Source organism: Mycetomoellerius zeteki, unplaced genomic scaffold, assembly GCF_001594055.1.
Source record: "Mycetomoellerius zeteki isolate Tzet28-1 unplaced genomic scaffold, Tzet1.0 scaffold316, whole genome shotgun sequence".
In the NCBI taxonomy this organism is placed as follows: domain Eukaryota; kingdom Metazoa; phylum Arthropoda; class Insecta; order Hymenoptera; family Formicidae; genus Mycetomoellerius; species Mycetomoellerius zeteki.
The window spans coordinates 622,157-644,020 of record NW_017257301.1 but is presented as its reverse complement, the minus strand read 5'-3'; the positions used below and the strand labels follow the sequence as shown (position 1 = coordinate 644,020).

At 35.7% G+C, this 21,864-nt stretch overlaps 1 protein-coding gene across 2 annotated transcripts in view; it reads right to left on the bottom strand.

The window, feature by feature from the left end:
- Apoltp (Apolipoprotein lipid transfer particle) overlaps nt 1-20,032 on the bottom strand; it is a 22,040-nt gene extending 2,008 nt beyond the window's left edge. Inside the window, exons 1-25 of one of the 2 annotated variants that reach the window (XM_018451680.1) lie at nt 19,853-20,032; nt 19,323-19,480; nt 18,693-18,740; nt 15,904-16,993; nt 15,374-15,737; nt 14,941-15,250; nt 14,344-14,843; nt 13,974-14,269; nt 12,539-13,046; nt 12,201-12,342; nt 11,942-12,115; nt 11,032-11,577; nt 10,039-10,945; nt 8,690-9,797; nt 8,144-8,431; nt 7,834-8,043; nt 7,596-7,751; nt 6,298-7,443; nt 5,859-6,217; nt 4,251-5,632; nt 3,838-4,022; nt 3,600-3,754; nt 2,200-3,374; nt 1,868-2,079; nt 515-1,528 (exon numbers count right to left, since the gene is read on the bottom strand). In XM_018451680.1, coding sequence (XP_018307182.1) covers nt 515-1,528; nt 1,868-2,079; nt 2,200-3,374; nt 3,600-3,754; nt 3,838-4,022; nt 4,251-5,632; nt 5,859-6,217; nt 6,298-7,443; nt 7,596-7,751; nt 7,834-8,043; nt 8,144-8,431; nt 8,690-9,797; nt 10,039-10,945; nt 11,032-11,577; nt 11,942-12,115; nt 12,201-12,342; nt 12,539-13,046; nt 13,974-14,269; nt 14,344-14,843; nt 14,941-15,250; nt 15,374-15,737; nt 15,904-16,993; nt 18,693-18,740; nt 19,323-19,386 — 12,339 coding nt within the window. In that variant the 5' untranslated portion in view covers nt 19,387-19,480; nt 19,853-20,032. Of the gene's footprint in view, nt 1-514; nt 1,529-1,867; nt 2,080-2,199; nt 3,375-3,599; nt 3,755-3,837; nt 4,023-4,250; nt 5,633-5,858; nt 6,218-6,297; nt 7,444-7,595; nt 7,752-7,833; nt 8,044-8,143; nt 8,432-8,689; nt 9,798-10,038; nt 10,946-11,031; nt 11,578-11,941; nt 12,116-12,200; nt 12,343-12,538; nt 13,047-13,973; nt 14,270-14,343; nt 14,844-14,940; nt 15,251-15,373; nt 15,738-15,903; nt 16,994-18,692; nt 18,741-19,322; nt 19,562-19,852 lie in introns of those variants that run through there. The other variant, XM_018451679.1, reaches the window with a different exon arrangement.
- Between the last annotated feature and the right edge of the window lie 1,832 nt (nt 20,033-21,864).

The window sequence follows — 21,864 nt, the reverse complement described above, 5'->3', positions numbered from 1 at the left end:
AACCTTGCAGTTCACTTCATCAGGGCGATACTGCTCAGTATCAGGCTGCTCCTCGTCCTGATGAAGTGAACTGCAAGGTTCACGAAACGTTGGCATTCCAAGAATGGATCTGAACACGGAGAAAACCCGCGAAACGCAAGATTGTCAAATAAATACTTTGTTTATGTCTACATCTCAATGTATATATATAACTTTACATAAATATTTTTGAATTCATATAGTACTTATATAAAAAAAATTGAGATTTTTATCATTATTTTATAATACATTTTCATATATTTCTATTAGAGTACAAATTTAAAAAAATATTACTTTTTATTGAAATAACTTTTGATCCAGATGGTCAACTGTCTCTAATTTTTTTGTACTACTTTTAAATGCAATTTAGAATAATCTATAATTTTTTTAAGTAATTCTTAACATATTGCATTTGCCTTACAATCTCCTTAATAAAGTCAAAGTAACGTTAGTGCAATCGGGCCTAAATCTCATAAAATTGAAGAGTTAGGATTACCGTTTGATTCTCTGGTTCGCAATGCGAGCATGGTACTAGTATAAAGGTCTTCGACACACCGGCCCTAAAGACGAGCCGCGAGGCGAAACCGATTGCGGCGAAGATATCCTGACTGCCGGTGCCGATTGGCACATAGTCGAAGTAATCGACAAAGCGCGGTACATTCTTTGTGAAGATCTGCCCATCAAGGATGATACTTCTGGGTTTGTCATGCACTCCGTCACCACCGAATACTACCAAGGACCATCGGTTGTCCGTGAGACCTTGGTCGTTCAACTCCTTACTGAGCTGCGTGATCAGCAGCTCCATGCTGCTGTTCATCTTTATGTCGCTATTGCAGCTCTTCGCCTCGACGATGAACACCACGTCGGCTGATCGCGGCACTCTATCGCCCTCCAACCGCTTAAAACGACCCTCAGCCACCTGGCTGCCGTCCATCATGGTACATGTGGTACATCGGTCGGGTATTCGCAGATAAGTGTCGCGGAACATACACATCTGCATGTACGACATCGCCACTGTGCACACCTCGGTCTCGATCAGGCTACTTAGACACATATCGACGTATTTGGTTGGATCGATCACGCCAAAACAGACGCTGAATTCCGAGCTCTTGTTCACAAATAGCTCGTCGCAGAACGTGGCTACCGGGTCATCCTGCTGTTGAATCTTATTGGCGTGATTTGCCGTGTCAGCGCAGTTTTTGCCAATGGACCAGCTATGAGCGAGGCTTCCGATATCCTTTAGGAGTAACTTGTTCGATCCCAGGGTGTCGTCAAACTGTTCGTTACTCATTGTGCCGAGAAGACCGGCTGTTTTCCCGTAATACCAACCTGATAATTCCAAGGTGCACACATTGAACTTGAGATTACACTCGAGTCGAAATTGATTGTGTTTGCGTTCTACCATCACTACATTCTCCACTTGATAAACATACGTGTCGTTGTCTAATTCAATCGGTAGCTGCAGGTTGCTTGTGATGTCTGCTGATTTCTGGGAGATCAGCTTCATTGTCTGGATAACATAACATTTAATATAACTGTCATTTATTATTAAAATATAATGATAAAAATTATCTACCATTGCATATTTTATTTTCTTTAGCAAGCTATTTTAAAAACACACAACTGAGAACATTCTTTTTTTCAATTTCTTTTTAGATCTCATTATAAATTTTATTTTTGTCTTCATAATTTCCTCTGAAAAATCTACGAGCGTTTGAAACGAATTTTTTTTAAAGTAATGTTATAGTTATAAGCATAATTTTTTACTGGTCAAAAGTGATTGAAATTTTAATTTAATTTTTATCATAAAATTTTTATAATAAATTATATATTATAAGTTATTACTGACATCATTGAAGAGATCCAATTCGATAGCATTGCTTCCAATTAGCACTATAATTTTGTGGGTAATTTTCTCGTCTTGTTGATCATATTTCACCAAAACTGTGAAAGTATCGTGTACGAAATCCTTTGCTAACAAGTAGGTACAATTTCCCGCAAATTCAAAGTAACGTCCATCGAAAGTAATATAATGCTGGGAACCGATAATCATGGCTTGCGCTGAAATGGTACAAATTGTTAAAAGTTATTTACGATTTATTAAAATTAGATCAATCCGATATTAAACTAAGCTCAATTATCGTTAAATTATTTTTAAATTTTTATGGCTGCGAGACGAACCTTTGAACGGTGGTAACCAGTTTGACAACTCCGAGTATGGCTTGTATTGATAGTAAAAACTCCAGAAAGTAGTGTTTGAGGTGACGAAGTATGTCTTGAAGTCAGCGATCGCTCTGATCTCCGGTATCTCGTGGAACTCGGGCGTTTGATTAAAGGCGTGCCAAGACATGGGTAGTTTTTGCTCCAGGCACATCAAGCCCTCGTTAGGATCGAAGATGAACATGGTTTTGGCCTCCCTGTAACGACTCTCGGCTTCCAGCGCCGTTTGACTAATGTCCATCATCTTGGAGTGCACCAACCGAATAAAATCTTCTATTTTGAGTTTGACTTCAAAGTACTCGCAGAAGTAGCTAATTCTTTCGTATAACTGCTCGAGTTTCTCCATGGAATAGTTGACCGACGGCAGTTTCCGGAGCTCTTTCAATTCCAACACGATCTCATCCACGACATCCTTAAGCTCCTTGCCGAATGGCACGAAGGCGAAGTAGCGCTCTTTTACGAATTGTATTATCAAGCCTGAGTACTTGTGCATGTTGGTCACGATATCGTTTGCCTTGATGTCGCGGTAGACTTTATCGATGTCATGGGTGAAATTAGTGAAGCGATCAAAATACGGTGACGTGACGATCTCTTTTTTACGATCGTACAAGAAGTCCAGCATTTCTTTACTTGCCTTCCAAAGGACCGTCTCAACATAATGAAGAAAACGGATAAACAGAGGTTCCATTAATTTCAAGAAGTGATACCATTGTTTTGAGATGGATGAGAAAATCGTGTTCCACAAATTTTCGATATATTTAATGAAGGACACATGCAGATCCTTGACAAATATGTCGTACTTTTCGATCAGCTTCTCAATTATATTCGCTACTTGCGACAATGAATCGCCTCTCAATACAGCGGCAATAATCTCGGACGCTTTATGGTAAGCATTCTTGATGGTTTCAATCAACCAGAGCAACGAATTTCGCAAAGCTTCTCCAGATTCGCCCATTATCTCCCAGATTTCATTTAGAATGTTAGGAAGGGATTCAATGTGACTTCGCAGAGATAGTTCATCAATGATGAATATCCCGAAACCGATGATATCCTTGATGTAAAAGTCATTCGCGTTATAGGAATTATTCAGATATATTTTAAGATTTTCAAAGTCATGCTCGAGAATTTTCAAATCACTGAAAAGAACAAAGAAAAAAAGAAAATTATATAAATATAAATTCACACAATATAGATAATTACTCGATATTTTAATATCTTGTTTATCTTAATATTTTTTGCATTATATATATATAATATAATTTATATCATATATTTCATCATATTATCATTTATCTTATTATCTTTTATTACACATCTGATTTTATATTATAGATATTAAATAAAAGATTTTCATTACATACTTCCAATCGTCAAGGAATCCCGAAATGTCTTCTTGAGCATCCTCCCATACATCCATGATGGCACTTCTTACTTCGCTCTTTATATAATGCTTCCAATAATCAATATCGTTATTCACGCTTTCGCACATTTCATTGAATGTCGTTTTTACAATAGTCTATCAACAATTGTAACAAAATTACTATTAATTATATCAAAATTACATTAAGTAGATGTCTAATGTGTATGAATTTATCTTACAATAACATCGCTTTTAAGTTCCGGCCGCCATCGCAAAGTTGAAGTAACGAGCCTTGAGTGATTCATCTTCAGGTAGAAAGAAACGTCCGAAATTGTTAAATCATCATCGTAGGTTCTCCAAACATTAAATATGGCGTTTCTAGCGTCCGGAATACTGCCATGTATTCTTAAGCTCAATGTTGCATCTATAAAAAAGAAAATATTGAAAATAAAAAATAAAAGCAATTAAAAAAATCTATAAAATTTATTTTAAATATGTAAGCTTTTTATAAAATAGAATAAAACAAAGAATATTATCTACACATATTTTAAAATTTTCAATTTCTTAATATTTTTAATACTTATTTTATCAACCACCTTATTAATTTTTAATATCTCGTTTATTTAACATTTTTTTATATATTACTAATTACCGGGTGTATAATTCACCATCATCCAAGTAAGTTTCTCATCCGGGTCCAAGAAGAAAATACCGGTGGCGTTAAGTTCCGGTGTATTGATAACGCTACCATTTACAATGTACTGAGAAGGCGAAGGATAATAACCGATCGCGAAATATTTGACCTCGTCATTGTTTACTCGTCGATAAATTATTTCCTTCGATCTCCGGTCGATTCGACTAATTAATTCTCCAACTTCACTCGGCATATAACCGCGCGTGTACCGAGCTTGATTCATTGTTTCAAGTAGTATAAATTCTTGTCTATGAACAAATCCCTCGATATCAAGATCTAATTTAGTACTTGTTTGTTTGCCGGCTATCTTGTAGATATACTTTTTGTTTAATTCATCGCTCTCGTCTCTCAACAATGCGGACAACGTTAATAATTTGTTTTCGTTATTGGAATAATCTGCGGTGAAAGCGACATTCAGCAAATCCCTATGGTCTTTTCTCATTAATACACCCTTTAAAGTAACGTTCTTCTCGAAAGTTGGATGATAAAAGGTTAACATGGCTTGCTGTTGACCCTCCATCGACGTGTCGGTGATATTCGTCCAATCAAAAATTGCACCAATGCTCCTCGACTTTTCATCATCACGTTTCCATTGTAAATTCGCTTCAGAGTTCACCTCGTCGCTAGTGATCTTATAGGATCCGCCCAGAGTGAAGTTTCGTTGTGGGTAACAGACACTAAGAATAAGGAACTGATGGTCCATGTCCTCGGTAGTTTTATTCAGAATATTCACGTGGTAAGAAACCCACGCGTCTTCAGCTAAGCTCAACCAAGTATTATGATCAAACTCGCCGGACAAAACCTCATAGTCTGTCTTTAACTGAAGTGTCTTGTTTAAGTGCATCGCTTTCAGATGAATGTTCTGACCGGTATGAGTAGTTCGGATTCTAGATTCACCGGCGATGTTGAACGCCGAGCTGTTATCCAGTCGATAGATATTCACCTGTTTGAACTCGACGGTGGGATAATTGGTACCTTCGTTTCCACCACTGTACTCATACTGGTTCACGTAGACAATGCCTATAGGCTTGTAAATGTTCTCCACCGTGATCTGCATGCTATCTTTGTCGAAACCGGCTCGAGACTCGCTCTTTGAATTATATTGAACATTTAGCACCTTCTGATTATTGTACATTAAGGTAGAATGGCCATTGGTGACTTGTGGACGTTTCTCATAGCCATAATTCAGAATACCGATGTGACGAGCATTCAGAGGAACTTCTATGTGCAAAACGCCTTCCAGATTCGAATCCAATCGCTCGCTGTGGTAATTGTAATCGGAATTCAATAAACCCGTGTTATTAGGCCAAAAGAACTCGAAGAATCTTTTATTCTGTTTCCTGTATAAAAAGAAGAAATTTAAAAAATAAAAGAAATATTCTTTTATTTTATAGATTATGCAAATAATATTTCTAATATATATTAGAACATCACTTTTATGCGGTAAATAAAATTTTTGAAAGTAAAATTCCTGATAATTAGTATAATGAACAAATTTTGATCATGCGACAAAAAATTAGTTTTTTTTCTGTAATTTCTTCTATTATATAATAAAATTATACTTACAAGGTAGTAAGTATAACAAAATTACATCCAATGTATGAAAAATGCTGCATAGGTATTGAAGTATTAACGGTTCCATTAACGTTCAATAGACTTTCGTAAGATATCTTTGCAGTTCCAATCTGCAGTCTTGAAGGATAAAAAAGATCAGCGTTGATCAAATATTGCTCAGAATTAGTATCATAATTGAAGAGAAGTACGACCGTTTCTTCTTGCAGGAATAAGGGTGTATAAAGTGAATATTTGAGATCTATCTCGTTCTTGTCAAAAGTGACGTTGAAGAGATTGTTGATCGATTGCATGGGCAACAATCCCCAAGTCAGCCGGAAGTGTCCGTTAATGTCGCGTGTAGCCATTCGAATCTAAAATTTTACATTCAACTTATTCAAATTTGTGTTATTACGAATTAATTTTATTGCTTATTAATATCAGAGATACAAACCGATCCATCCGAAGCATAATTTTTATGAGTTAAAACTGTGTTGTAGCCCACTACATAAGAAATAACTTGTACTTCCTTGTTACTTTTATTAGTGTGATAGCTGATCAGGAATCGATGATCATCATTGTTTGGAGGTGGCAATTTTACGACAAACACCGCGTCAATGTTCTCCTGATTGCGAAAACCAATAGTCGCGTTTGTCTCAAATTCCCACACCTTTCTATCGATATCTAGATCAAAGCCTACATCGATGTTCCTGTATAACCGCCCAGGGTTTTTAAAGAATACGTGAGTGGACACTTCCTTTTTGCCCAGGTCCGTGGTGTCAAATCCCGTAACCAATTTCAGAAGCATGTCCTCCATGTAGATCAATTTCCATCTTGCAGTTGCGTGACATCGATCATTATTCATTCGATGATCCAACTGGACGGCGCCGCTCGTGTTAGTCAGCATCATATTACCTTCCATCGTCAGGATCCTGCTGTCATTCCAGGGTGTCTCCGCATGAATATATAGAGTGATATTGCCGTTTACTTGCACGTTCATAAAGGTGTTTAATTGATAAATATCTCTTTCATTAGTTTTTTGGATATTTGTGCGAACTCTCACATCCCAATTCAGATTGTTAAGCACGTTTGCGTTGAGAGTACCATTGAACGATCCGCCATCCACATCCAGTAGGAGACCATATTTCTTTCTTTTTAATCTCAAAATGATTCGATCGGTATTCGCGCTCTTCGGCTCGGCCTTTATATCTATTGAATCGACAATGTTATTCTGCACAAAGATGACAGTGCTGATATCATAAGATTTTGCTTGTAAATCGTTCCTTAACTCTCCCCTGATATCGTATAACGATTCGTTGATTTGTCTTAAGTCACCGTGAAACTCGAAATGAGGTCTTTCTGACAGCGGTGTGTATAGATCGCCGTCGATCTTGCCGTTGTTTATGTTTCCAATCAATTGATACTTTTGATCACCGAGATGCGTTACATGCACATTCAACTTGGCGGTATTGTTTACGCTAATTGCATTGTTATAAAGGATCTCGGTCTCCAATGATTCTAGAGCTTTTATCCAGCTTTCCAATTTCGCGGAAGCTTTTACGAGATATTCATCTACTTGCCAGGCGGATTCAAAAGATATCTAAAAAATAAAGACTTGGATTTTGATTTTGATTTAATTCTGTTTAATTAATAATATTATTTCTATAAAAATCAAATAAACTACATAATTAATAAGAAATAATTGTTATACTCGTATTTTAATCAAATTAAAAATAAATATCGATACTTTACCTGTTTGGATATAGGATGTTCCATCCTTGCTTTGAACTGAACTTGCTTTTCCTCTCCAGTGAAATCCTTTTTCGCGACAATCGTGATTTTCGGTATTTTTATAATAGGTGAATCGATCAGACCCGAAACCATCACATCCAGCAAAGCCTGCTCCAACTACGCGAAAAAAAAGTAGAATTTTTTTATTTGAATGTCTGCAACATTTATTCGTAAATTTAAAAAAGCGTGTGAAACTCACCTTTATATTTCCGAGTATATTAAGAAACAGTTGGTTTCCATGAATTGTAAGTACACCCTTGTATAGATTGCCCTGGATCTCTATGATCGCGTTAGTGTTGAAGGTTTTGAAAATTTCTAAAGGAGTCTTTATGTCGAATTTCACTAAATGTGCAACGATCTTTCGATTGTTCCTATTGACTTTATACGTATAATTGCCATGAAATCCAGTCTGTAAAATTTTATGTATTTAATGGATTTTCTTTTCTTTTTCATTAGAGCTTATTTTATTAATTAATATTATAAAAATAATATAAAATTAAAAATATTACCTCGAACCATGTAGTATTTTTTCTGATGTTTAAGTTCATATCCATGAGGTAAGCGAGATTTTCCATATCGACGATAAAGGTATATAAGGACGTTATCTCTCTAATTTTACCAAATGTTAGATCAACATGTAGATCGTTTTTTATATGAAAAACATCTTCTATGGTAAAGCTGTCATCTATGACGATTTTTTCGGGTGGTATTTGTATTATGCCTAGTATCTTATAGGTGTAATCTTCAGTATCGATATCCAGCTCTGCCGATATATCCCGGATTATTGCAAGCCACAGCTGCAAATAAATATATGCATTATCGCATATTTAACTAGTAATAACATTAAATTAATAATTATATTTCTGTTGAAAGAATAAATATGTATTTTTAACATTTAATTTATGTTAATTTTCCTTAAATATATCTATAAATTAATATTTCAATTTTTATATAATTAATGATATTTATAATTTAAATGTCAAGTTCTTAAAACCCAATTTTTGTAATCAAGTTTCATTTTCGAATTATAGTTCGATTATTTGAATTATAATTACCTGTAATTCCCCGCGCCAATAGAGACTATCCTCATCTTCTTCGTCCTCTTCCTCTTCTTCCTCCTCTTCTGACAATTCGGAATCGTTTGTCATAGATCTTATAATCCCCTGTTTTAACGGAGGAATTTTAACAGGCGGTGGTTTCGGCCCACCCTTAGCCTTGATACCAAATTTAAGCTCCGCCAATCTCACCGAAAACTCTGTATCTACATTCAACATATGCTCGCGCTCTGTGCGCGTTACGACCAGTTTTGTGATCACGCCGCACTCTTGAAAACCTTCGAGAGGCGTGAGTACTATGTAGCTGTAATCAAAATCGGTGATGTTGTGATAATGCCAAGTGCCGAGGAAACCCGTTGTGATGTTATTATAACCGATCCTGAAGTCAGCCTCACGCCTATTTAGCTTTGCCACTATCAATGCTTTCTGTAGTACTTCGATTGGCGTCGCTACCATGAGTTTGATGTTGAAGTCATAAGCGGCGGTAAAGATTTGACACAATCCCTCAACGCCTAGAGGACCGTTCGGTGTGACAACTTCCGCTACTACGTGATGGTTGCTTTCCGACAGACCGAATCTACCACGAACAAAGGCGAACTTCTCCAGTGGCGTGGTAACGTTAAACTCTACTTTGGATTCTTTCCAGCGTACGAGATCACCGATTAATTGACTAGTGTATTTACGTTTATCTAGGTCAAGATTGGCAGCGCCAAAGAACTTCCAGTTGGTCATAAGACGCAGCTGGCATTTGAGTTCGCTGTTCCGATAGTTTGCCAGAGGCGAATGCAAATGTAGATTTCCGGTTAGATTGAACACATCATCCGATTCCTTGTCCAAGTGCCAAACACTACGCGCGTCAATTATCTTGTCAGGATTATACTTAATCAACACGTGTGTATCCGTCGTTTGCGAGCGTAATACTTTGTGGGTGATATTCATGGTCACTGCTGAGTTGGAGTGGACGGTACTGATCAAGCCGCAATTTGCTGTCCATTCTTTCAGATCTTTGTATTCGTTTGCACTAGCGTAGATCTCTGCTATCACGTGCTGAGAGTCCTTCCAATGAGCACTACTGCTTGCTAGGATCTTGTCTGGCAGTTGTAAATATCTGTGAACAAAAATAGAATTAAAATACTTTTTATAACATTTAGCTAGAATTAATAATAATTATTTTCATTATTATAATAAACTCTGGTGTTACATTTTTAACTATTAATCTAACAGCGTTTTAAATATTTTATTGACGCATAAAATAATTAATACTTTAATAATTAAAAATATTTAGTAATTATATAATTTTAAGTATATTTTATTGCATAAAATAATTCATATACCAGATACATTCTTACTTTGCGTTCAAGGCAGTCTTCTTCCAGTTTTCAAAAGGCGTCAACAGTTGCGATTCCAACTTAACAGTCGTTATTTCCGGCTGTACAACATAGTCCGCGCCAATCGACGTCTTAATCACGTTTTCCGAACCCCAGTCCAGAATAATATCCACCAAATAACTATGTGGACTACGTACGACCAAATCACAAGAGCCGGTTACTAGTCGACCCGGATAGGTCAACATTACCAACGCGCTTCGTTTGATTCCGGGGGAACCTACATCTATCAAATATACCCTGTTCAACTGCAACATCGTACTCAACTTCAAGGCAGGATCTCTATTAGCGTCCCATTTGATTTCTGCCGCAATCTCATGCCGATCCTCCTCGTTGATACCGCTCAGGGTCAGATGCACATCACGCCATTTATCCAGATGTAGTTCTACACGAATTTCTCGCATAGTATTGACGTTTGTCATCACCGAGTACACGTTGCCACGGTATCTCGCTTCTACATAAGACATTAAATTGGTCGCCGACAGCATCGTATGATTCAGCACAAAAGCGTACTTATCGTAGTCTAGCTGTTCGGCATACAAGCTGATTTTGAGATCGCTGTGGTCCTGATATAAATGGCAGTTGAGTAGAATTGGAGTGACAAAACTTAGCGATTTGAAGATCATTTTTATGTGATGATTGACGATAACGGCAGATGATCGATCAGAATAAGCACCACGTGCGGTCATATTATGACCGCTGAACCATGTTCCGGAGAACTCCAGGTCGTACTCGTTCCTCGAGCGCTCGTTGATACGCGCGTTGATTAGCATTGAATTGAAATTCGGAATTGTCAGGTTTGTATGACCTTCCATAGAAAATAATAAACCGCGCGGCATGATAACATTAACGATCAGACTGATCTCCTTGCCTGCAAATACAGGATTTTTGGAATTTTTCTTATAGCCAAAAAGATTTCGCTTACATTTGTAAACAATTGTGAACTTTGTATCTTACCTGGTGCGTATCCTATGAGCAAGCTAGTCTTCGATTCGGGGCCAAGGACGTAGTGATTAACTCCCATCTTGAGGTCCAAGTTCTGGATGGGTTTAGTGACGGCTATCAACGCGGTTACTTTCGTGCCTTGATTCTGGAAGTACATCTTCGAATAGGAGATAATGAGCTGCGCCGTGAGTTTATGCCGATCGTCCTTAAGGTGCGGATTGGAATTTACTTCGGCATGGAGCTCTAAGTGGCCAAGAGCTTGCTGGTACCAGGCACTTATTAGAGCGTTGAGTTGTGGATAGGCAGTGGAATGCAACTTCATTTCGGCGGCCTTATATGTTAGCGTCTTTGAGGAGCGATTAGATAGCGAAACCTCCAAATGGAGGGTCTCCTTTCTCGGCATATGTTGCATCTGATAGTCCAGCTGAAAATCGCCGGCCAAGCTGATATTTCGCCTGACAATGTAGCCGACCAATTTGCTCCAAACTCGCTTCGTTTGGAAGGTCAGGTCTATATCGAACTGGGAAACATTGTTCTTCTGTGCGTTTCTAATGACACCTGGTGATTCCAAATTTCTATTCAATATCTCTTAACTTTTTAGTATTTTTTTAAATATATGATTATACGTATATATAATATATTATTATGGCTGCGGTCCATTTGATGCTACAAACGCTTCGAAACGTTTGAGCGACCAATCAGAACAAAGAATTTTACGAATTGATTAATCAAAGAATGCTTCGAAGCGTTTGTAGCGTCAAGAGGACCGCAGCCTATATATTACGATAATAACTAATTCGAATTTTAAAAGTTTAAAGATAAGTAAGAAGCAAAATTAAATGATTTTTTTGAAAGAGTTAATTAATAATATACATAAAACTCAATTGCGTAATTATTAATACAATTGTGCGTAACAAAATACCTAAAACGGCAGCTACGCGTTCACTATTGATAATTAGATGAGCTGTAGGATGATAGGTATAACCATGATTGAATTTCTTTTTCGAGTAACCCAGACTGGCATCTAAGTGTTTTGTGCCATTAATATCAAAACCAATATCTATAAAAGTCTCATCTTCGGAACGTTTATATGTACCTAAAAATATACAGACATTACTATAATAATGAACTTCGTTCATCATTATTTGAGAAAACTAGATACACATTCAGAAAACACTAACCTTTAGCAATTAGAGAATTTCCAGCCGAATGAAATAGAGCAGTAACGTTATTATTTATTATGTCAAAGGTGATAACAGCGCTTATCTTTCTATTCACCTGCGAGCCAGGTGTGTCAAACATTAACTTAAACGTGCTATACTCCTGGAAGAAAATTAATAGAAGATATGAAAAACATCTTCGCCTTATATGTTAATATTCGGAGAATCAAAATTTTATTATAATTCTCATTAAATATCGTTATTTAATTATTATCAAAATCATTATCATAATTATTATTAAAAACAAAGAAGTTACGCGAAGGTATTATATAAAAAGTTATGCGTAGCTTTAATTATACCTGAGTCTTATTCCAGCTATATTCTAAAACATAATTTTTGGCAGTTGGATCAGCTTTAATCAACGAGACCTTGAACAGCGTAAGACCATTTAAAACGAAATAAGGTGCATTGGGATCTTTTGTCACGTTTGTAAATTGATAATCAGTGCACATTTTTAAACCAATCAGTCTATCCAAGGCGGCCCAGCTGCAAGTAGTGTTGCTGATGATATTCTTGGGTATAACAAAATATCGCAAGTTTTTCTGATTTCGATCGGCTACCAGGATACCCAATGGTTTTTCCTGCACCTCACCACCATTGCTTTTGATGAAAGCAACGTCCGAGATTAACGAAAACATTTCAATCTTGCGATTCGGTAAGCCCAGACTCACGTGCACTAAACGGGTGTTATTTAGATTCAGATGAAGTTGCATATTTCCGGAAGTGTAAAGATTTGTTCGTAGTTTAAGCCCGGCGGATTTGTAAAAAGCATCTACCGTCATTGTGCTCATCATATCGACACTGATACTGTAAAAAGAACAGAATAAAAATATGTAATACTTATATAAAACTGATTAAGGGAACGAAGAGAGAATAACGTAAAATAAAACTAAAGTTATATATATATATACTTTCTTAAAAAAATATTATCCTATCAAATAAAATAAAAATAAAAAATTAAAATTTATTACATATATAAAGATTAAAAATATTATACAAAACTAAAATATATACAGGGTGTTCCACGAGGAAGGGTCAATATCTTGGAAGATGATAGTATCGATCATTTTAAGCAAAAATGTTCATATGAACATGTGTCCTATTTCGAACGGCTTTCGAGATAAAGCGATATAATATGAACACTAGGAAGCGTACCACTTTCACGCATTCTATTGAAAATCTTGAAAAACACTCTCTGATTCGGAATTCTGTGTGTAGGAAAACGTCGATGATATTCTCTAACAGCAGTAGAGGCACTACCATCGCAGAATCCGTAAACATACAGCATATTGAATGCATGTGTGAATATGTGCGGCATTTTTAACAACGCTTCTACAACATTATAAACAACACTGACTGTTGTGTTGATTGTAACATCGTAAACGCTTAATAGGTCACAGCGAAAACAGAAAATAAACAGCGACACCAAAAGAAATAAGTGAACTAAAAGAAGTGACAATATTGCATGCCAAATTCAACCTATCTCGAAATAGGACACATATTCATACGAATATTTTTGCTCAGAATGATCGATACTATCACTTCCCAAGATATTAACCCTTCTTCGTGAAACACCCTATATATTACTAATGTAAAAAAAATATATCTTTTCTTGCAATACATGCACACATATGTATAGGAACTTTTATTTATATTTCTTGTAAATGAACTTTAAAATAACTTTTAAAAGTATTAAAGGTACACACTGTATACGCATATAGGAAGAGCACGAACCTGGAAGCGATATTGGCAGTGAGTTGAAATTCATTATCAGAGAGTCGAGCGTCATTAAGCATTTTTGAGATCTTAAAATAGCAAGCCGCAGAACCAGCAAGATCCAAACGAATTGGCAAACCAGATCCCATCGGTACTACGTAAGAAGAATCCAAGAACATTCCAGTCCTCTCATAGAGGATCTCCTGCATAGTGAGAAACTGTTTTATCCTCTGCCAGGGATTGAAATTCGCTAACGCAGCCCTCACTTCCTTGTCGCCGTCCAACATCGTAAACATCAACTCGTTCCCGAATATCTTTTATAATAAACAAGACACTGTAATATTATTATAATTAAATTATCTTTTTATTTTATTTACTTTTCTATTACCTTGTAGCCGAAACTTATTTTCGGATTATCGAAATTGTTATCAATAACATTAGGTAGCCGTTTCACGCCATCCCAATAATTCTCATTCTCTGATGCCGATCTGAAACGTCTGAGAAAATTCTGGATATGATTCGAAATTCGTTCATTACTATAAATGCCATCCGGACCGAAGAGATTTTCCGCGTAATATTCCAGACCCTCCATTCGCGCTGTGATTTCGAACAGATTCACAGATTGCCCGAGAAGATCGGTAGTCACATTGAAGGTAAGCGAGCGTGGCACGTACGATTTTGGCGAGAAAATCAGATTCGTCTGACAACTCATGCCGATATTGTACTCCTCGGAAAAGAAGGAGTTCTCGTAATTACGCGAAAATTTTCTAATATCGTTGTTGAATTTGTTGCCGATGTCCCGATCCGTCAGCAGACTTTGAATCTCGACTCTGGTAGGCGAGGCAGAATTGTAGAGATTTGTTAAGTGACTCCATACAAAAGAACCGACTAAAAATATAGAGAAAAACTTATGATATAAAATATTGTAATAAAAACTTATACGTTTAAAAACTGTTTAAGTGAGCATAATAAATGAAGTATGAACCTTGGTTGACTTCTTCTACTTTGAGAGCGTGCTTGATAGTCTTGATAACATTGTAATCAGGGCAACGCATCACTTGTAAATAAGAGGCAATACGGACCTCCGTATCCAATGTCATGTTACGGTAATAATCGAGGAAGAATTCATCCCGAGTTTCTTCGCAGGACGGCAGTCTACGGTGAGCATCAATGGCAGCAACGCGAACTTCCATGGGTAAGAATCCACCAGTATTGTCTATACATTTCTTCAGTTCTCTTCGTAAGTCTTTCGTTTCGAGTCCCATATTGCCTATCGATTTCAAAGCTTCCAGCGTCTGTAATTATAGTAAAAATCTTGTTTTCTCATTTCTCACTCGTTTTTATATATGTTTTTTTTCTTCTACTTTACTACAAATAGAGAAAAGAAATCTATAAATGTGTGTGTGTGTGTGTCTTACTTCTTTCGTCGTAATAGAAGAATGAAAACGAGGCTCGCAACCTTGCGAAATTTTCTCTTGAAGATGCGATAGAAGTACGTTTACCTCCTTCAAATCAATACAATCGGGATCATAATTTTTGCAATACGTATGAATGATGGTGGAATAACTGAGAATAAATTGAACATGAGGAATTTGATGCTGGAAGTCTAATAGTTTTGAAAGAGCTTTAATGGTGCCACGATCCGGTTGTGGAAATAAGGCAAAAGTGACGATCCAATCGTTGATGGTCGCTTGATTGACGTATTTCTTCATTATCAAATCATTCATCACATTCACTGCGGCATTGCTATTTAAATATGGCAATGCCGCGATAATGTGCTTCCTGTTGAATAAGAAAAGAAAAATAAATGTAATTTTAAATTAAAATGTTAGCAAATTATATTAAGCAAAAATATTTGTTACAATTTTTAATTTTATTTTTTAATTATTGATATTTCCATTTTTTATTAATTAGAAAAATATAATATCCAAAAATATCAGTTACATACTTTCCGTTTTTGCAAATGTTATCAGCTCTGCTGAACAGCTGTGATAGTGAAGGGTAATCCAGGAAACGAGCCGAATGAATGAAATTAGTGAATATTTCGGAAAATCTCTGCTGCAACTCATCGATGCCCCCAAGCTTGCACATGTTCTTTAGCAAATCTCTGGAAGTTCGCAGCTCACCATGCATAGTCTTCAGAGTCTTTGAGTGATCGTATAATAATGTGGTCCTTTTGACACGAGGTACACCTCGCACGAAGTTATCCTCGTCTCTTTCTTCGTCATCATCGTCTTCATTCTCTTCAAATTCATAAATGGAACTCGTTTCCGTCATTTCTTGAACCAGTTGAAGGACTGCCCGGGACTCGGTCTTGGCGCCAGCTTTGTCACCATTGGAAAGAGGCTGCAGTATTCGCACCTCATTACAGATTACTCTCTCATAGACATTATGATCGATTGTGATTTCGCAATCGCTACGTGAATTGAACAATCCGTGCTGACGATGTTGCTTTCGCGGACTTCTGTAGGGATTCGATTGCACGATAGAGAAATATTTGGGACCGTTTCGACAGTCAGCCAGGTACTTGCTCTTCTTCACGATTAGGCTGGTCTTCTTGGCCTCATACAAGCGGTAGTGGGTGTCACAGATACCGTGAACGTCCACCTCATCGCCGCGATGGTCTACGTCGAAGCGTCGCATGCTGTTTTGCAACATCGACAAGATGCCCCGCTTAATATTCAACACCCAGGCCAACTCACGTTGATCTGGGCATAGCTCGTGGATCAACCCATCATCGAAGGTGAACCTTAACTCGTGACGCTCGAGGTTAGCCTTGAACTCGGAACCAGCGCGATCCGGAAATTCGGGGTTGTATGCGCTACGATCGTGGCTGATGCTGGCATTCAGAATTCTTAGAGTGCCCTCGCAAGGGCTGTTGAAGTGTACGAACAGGGTAGCGTCAACGTGTAAAGCTGAATCGTTCTTTGAAGAACTGGACGACAGCGGGAGATAGCCCAGATTTGTGCTTACATCCACAGAATATGTATATATGTAGTGGATATCTTCGTGGTATTTGAATTTTTTCTCCGACGGAACTAAAAAAAATCGAAATAAAATTAAGTTTTTTAGTTAAACTGAAGAAGTTCAGCTAATCTCCGTTTTTATTAATGCAATGTAGATGCGTTAACTTCAATCTTGGTTTAACTTATTTTTTGTCTTTTTTAAGAATTCACTTCTAAGAATTAGAAGTGGACATTGGTAATCTAAATACTTAACATCATGCGATCTTCTTTCCTCCTGGAGAGAAAAGGAAGAAAGATGAACTGATGCAAAAGTTCAGCCAAAAAGAACGGGGCTAATATTGTTAAGCCTAATCTTCACTAGCAATGTTGAATTTTCAAGGCACAGTCGATTTTTCGATTGTAAATTCTGATAGGTATAGAAAATATGTAAAATACAATCCAATACTTCTAATAGTAAAAATTTGTTCTTAACCCATTAAAGACTGGCTGGTAGATTTTTCGACAAAAAAAAAATAGATCAACTTTGGGATGCGAAATCTCTACCAAAAGGCTCCTTAAGGGCACAGTAGCTTTTCTCAAAATTTAAAATCCTTTTAAATTTTGAGAAAAAAATTGTCTTGGTCCTTAATGGGTTAAAGCTTTCACATGGAAAATTCTGTTTAAAATTTTTAAACAGTCCAGAATACAAAAATCTGTACCAAATTTCAAAGATTTAGATTTAAAAGGATAAGAATTTTACATTATTGATAAAGAGTTAATATATAATTATACAGGATGTTTTTTCCATTTTTCGCGCGTATTATTCTATAACAACAGATTTCTTAAATAATTTGAAATTGATATTTGTACAAAAAAAAAATTTTGCATATCGCTATTTTCCAAATCTTTGTAAGTATCATGGTTTTTTTTACTTCAAAAAACATACATAGAACATTTCCTATCCGATTAAATTAATATAAATGTAACGTTATTAAAAATGGAAGTAAGAATATTATGACAAAATAAATATTAATAATATTTCAACGAGATAATTAGTCAATAAGAATAACATTTGTTATGACTGACATTAGTAAAACGTTTAAGCTTTGAAAATATATTTCTACTGCATCTATCAATAATTTGTTTTCTTAATAATTATCACATTTCCTCGTATTCTCTTATCTATGCAAGTACGCGATTGAAAAATAAACGTCAGTGTCCATTAACTCGACGAACGCACGTACTACGATAAAAATATAATAATTAAACGGACACATTTTGACATGTGTCTTCATACTTATCGCAATTAATTCACATTTAAACAAGAAAAAAGAAAGAGAAATAGAAATATGTGTGTATAAAAGAAATAATTTGCGATAAAAGTTTGCTAAATTAATTGACAAATTATTATTTGAGATAAATTATTTTAAATTATATTAGAAAGTTGGCTTTGCGTAGCAATGCAATGAACGAGATATTATCTACACATTTATTTACTCTAAATGATCCGTTTGCAGATTAAAATACAAAATGAGTTACTGTTCTTTGAAATTAATAATATTCGGATATATAAAGAAGAAGCATAAAAATGTAATATTGAAAAATGCTATTCTGATTTACAAAAAAAAACGAATGAGTCGTTGAAATATGAAACAGATTTTCATTTACTCTTTCAACGATGTGGTATAGGATAACGAACTTTCAGAGATTGTAACTTAAGCCTGGAAATACGATAGCTGAGTACCGGATTGTGCTAGTCTCTGAAGTGTGTCTGCATAAAAATGTTACCTACTCTTGCATTTTGTTCGGCCGCATAGTGTTGGGTGATCCTTGGTAATCTCTGCGAGGAAAAAAAATCGTAAAAAATATCACACGTGTGAAACATCTGGCGCATATATATATATATATATATATATATTCACTATATTATACTACATTACACTATAGGTATTGTATACACTATATATTAATATTATCTTCTATATATTAAATTCTATTCGGAAAATAACATATTGATTGAATAACATATTAAGACTGGAAGATATAAATATTACATTTAAAAAATTAAAAATTTTTCAATAAATAGATTTCGATAATAACAAATAAATATAAATTGTGTATTTTAAAAATTGGATCGTTCGTTTGAAGAAGATATTGTTAATATATTTTTAAACGTATACATTTTTAGATTTATTAAATCACAATATTATATCGTCTTTTTCATTTATCGTTAAGTTAAAATAATTCAACAGCAAGAAGTTTCACGAGTCTAATATGATTAGATTTACTTGGAGATCATTTTCCTACGCAAAGTGCACCGCCGTTCGATAACGATTACACATAAATTAATGAAACACCGGACGTCGCAATAAATATATACACACCGCAATTTATGTTAGTACCGGAAATTGCCGATAATTACCTCCTCGCACAGCATCAGTTACTGCGCACGCGAGCGCAAGAAGTAGTATTGCCTTAGCAGTCATGGTTTCCGGGGACAATCCTTATCGCTTCCAGAATTTGCGAAACCTTCCGAGATCAGGTGTTTCTACCGCGCGGTCTTCATCCCTCGACGCGAAACTATCAAAACACGTCTCGTTATTTCACCGATTTAATCTGCAAATCTCGTAGATCAATCAATATCAAAGAGTCATCACTGGAAAAAGGAACTTTCCCGATAAACGATTTTTAATTACGTCAATCACACACTGTATTCTTCTTAAATCTCTTTCTTTCTTCTTACAGAGTCTCTCGCTACTTTTAATTTTTGAAAGTTTCACTTCGAAAGATTTTAAGGCTGCGTTCGGAAATATCACCCGGGTACCCCCGTGTATCATCTTATCCTTATTTAACATTGGGTGAACAACAAGGATAAAACGATACACGGAGGTACTCAGGTGATATTTCCGAAGTGATGTTGACGCAGCCTAAATTATACGGAGATGTATCTACCGAGATCTGTCGTTGCCGCGGTGGCTGGGCTCTTTCTCCTGCGGTGAAAATACCCGTGATAACCACCCGGACGATAAACCGGGGTGCGGATCGGCGGCTTGATTGGAGACGAAGATGGAGGTGGAGAGAGAGAGTCGAGAGATCGTGCGGCGTTCACTGCGTGCGACTAAATAAGTATTTCCGTTACTGGCTGATCGACGAATGGTCGAACGATGAGGGAGAGGATCGGATGTTAAAGGTCTCCTGATGCTTTCTCTGTTTGCGCAGAGGTCTGAGGTCAGCTTGTTTGATAAGATATAAGTTATATACGACGAAATCCTAGGAAACTTTGCCTTTGTGCGTAAGAGAGACATCAAGAGTGTCGCACGCATGGAACCGTCAGCTCGAATATCGTTAAAATCAGTTTCGCTGACTTGACTAAAAGAGAAGAAATAATTTAGTTTTAAATAAAGTTAGTTTTACTAAGGCATATTCTTTCATTACGATCGCACGTGTCTTTGCGTTGAATTTGTTTTTAAAGAAAAATACAGTTAAACGAGATGAACTTGAGATAAACCGATTTGCTCGAAACAATTGTAAAAATACGCCGAAAAATAATATGTAAATTAGGATTAATATATCATTTCTTTTTACTTTTTTTGACTATTCGAAGTTGATCATTTAATTTTCCTTCATATAAATAAAAATAGTTTTTCCTCCCTTTTTATTTAAATGCTACACTACACCAAAAAAATGCGTGTAATTTTACTTGGAAATTACATGTCTATGACTAGAAAATTATCAAAATTACTTAAATATGATTGAAAATTTTCAACTTCCAGTAAATTTTCAATCATATTTAAATAATTTTGATAATTTTCTAGTCATAGACATGTAATTTCCAAGTAAAATTACACGCATTTTTTTCAGTGTATATCAAATATACATTAGTATACACACATTTATTGTTTTGGTTCCAATGCGATTATTTTTATTTTGTCGAATTATATGTGAGAAATGAACGATGAGTACATACATAGAAGTATCAAAGAGATTAAAAAGTACCGTTGTCCTTGGATTGGTAATAATTCAAAGGTTCAAATGCAACGAACAACAATAAGAAATGAGAAATTAAACATGAGGAATTAGAGGAATCAAGGAAGTAAGAAATTTCAGTCCGCGCAATACAAAAATTAGTTTTTTAATTTATTATACATGTAGACGTGTAGTAAGAAGTAAATTTCTTTTTTATTGCACATAATAAAATTTACGATAAATTTATTCCTTTGTACATTATGAGCAAACATATTAAAGATTAAAATTGATCAAATTTAATTTATATAAGTAATGGTTAATTTACTACGTAATATTTATGTTATTGTTAATTACAATGGATAGAATTATTAAAGATAAATAAAAGACATAAATAAACAATGCTTGAGCAAATGAAATAAAATCATTTTACATATAAATATGTCTGTATTTTACATAGAATTTATTTTTGTTTCTAAAATTCGCAAAATATATTATTTCGGATATTCTGAATATCTTGAAAAATATTACCATTTTGATAATTGTGATACAAAAAAGTCACGATTAAATGTAAACTTTTAATTTCTGAATAAAAAAGAGGACAGCATTAAAATGTCCTCTTAATGTCCAAAAAATCGTGGACATTACCGACGAGATCGTAGACATTGGCTACGTAGTTTAATGCCCACGTTTTGTGGACATAGAGGCGCTTCAAAATAAGGTTGCAGCTAAGGCCCTGTGTACAATGAAGGAAATATTAGGAACAGGAATAGATGTTAAGATTTCAACCTATCAGAAACCGTGTATTCCGGTAACTGATATCTGATAGGTTAAAATCTTAATATCCATTCCTGTTCCTAATATTTCCTCTATTGTGCGCAGGGCCTTAATATCCGGGCATGGCCGCTCTCAGGCTCCTCTCTGGTTATACTAAAGGCCGCAGCACAGACTCTTGCATAACGTATAACGCATAGTGCATAAGCGAATCAACTAATCAGAAT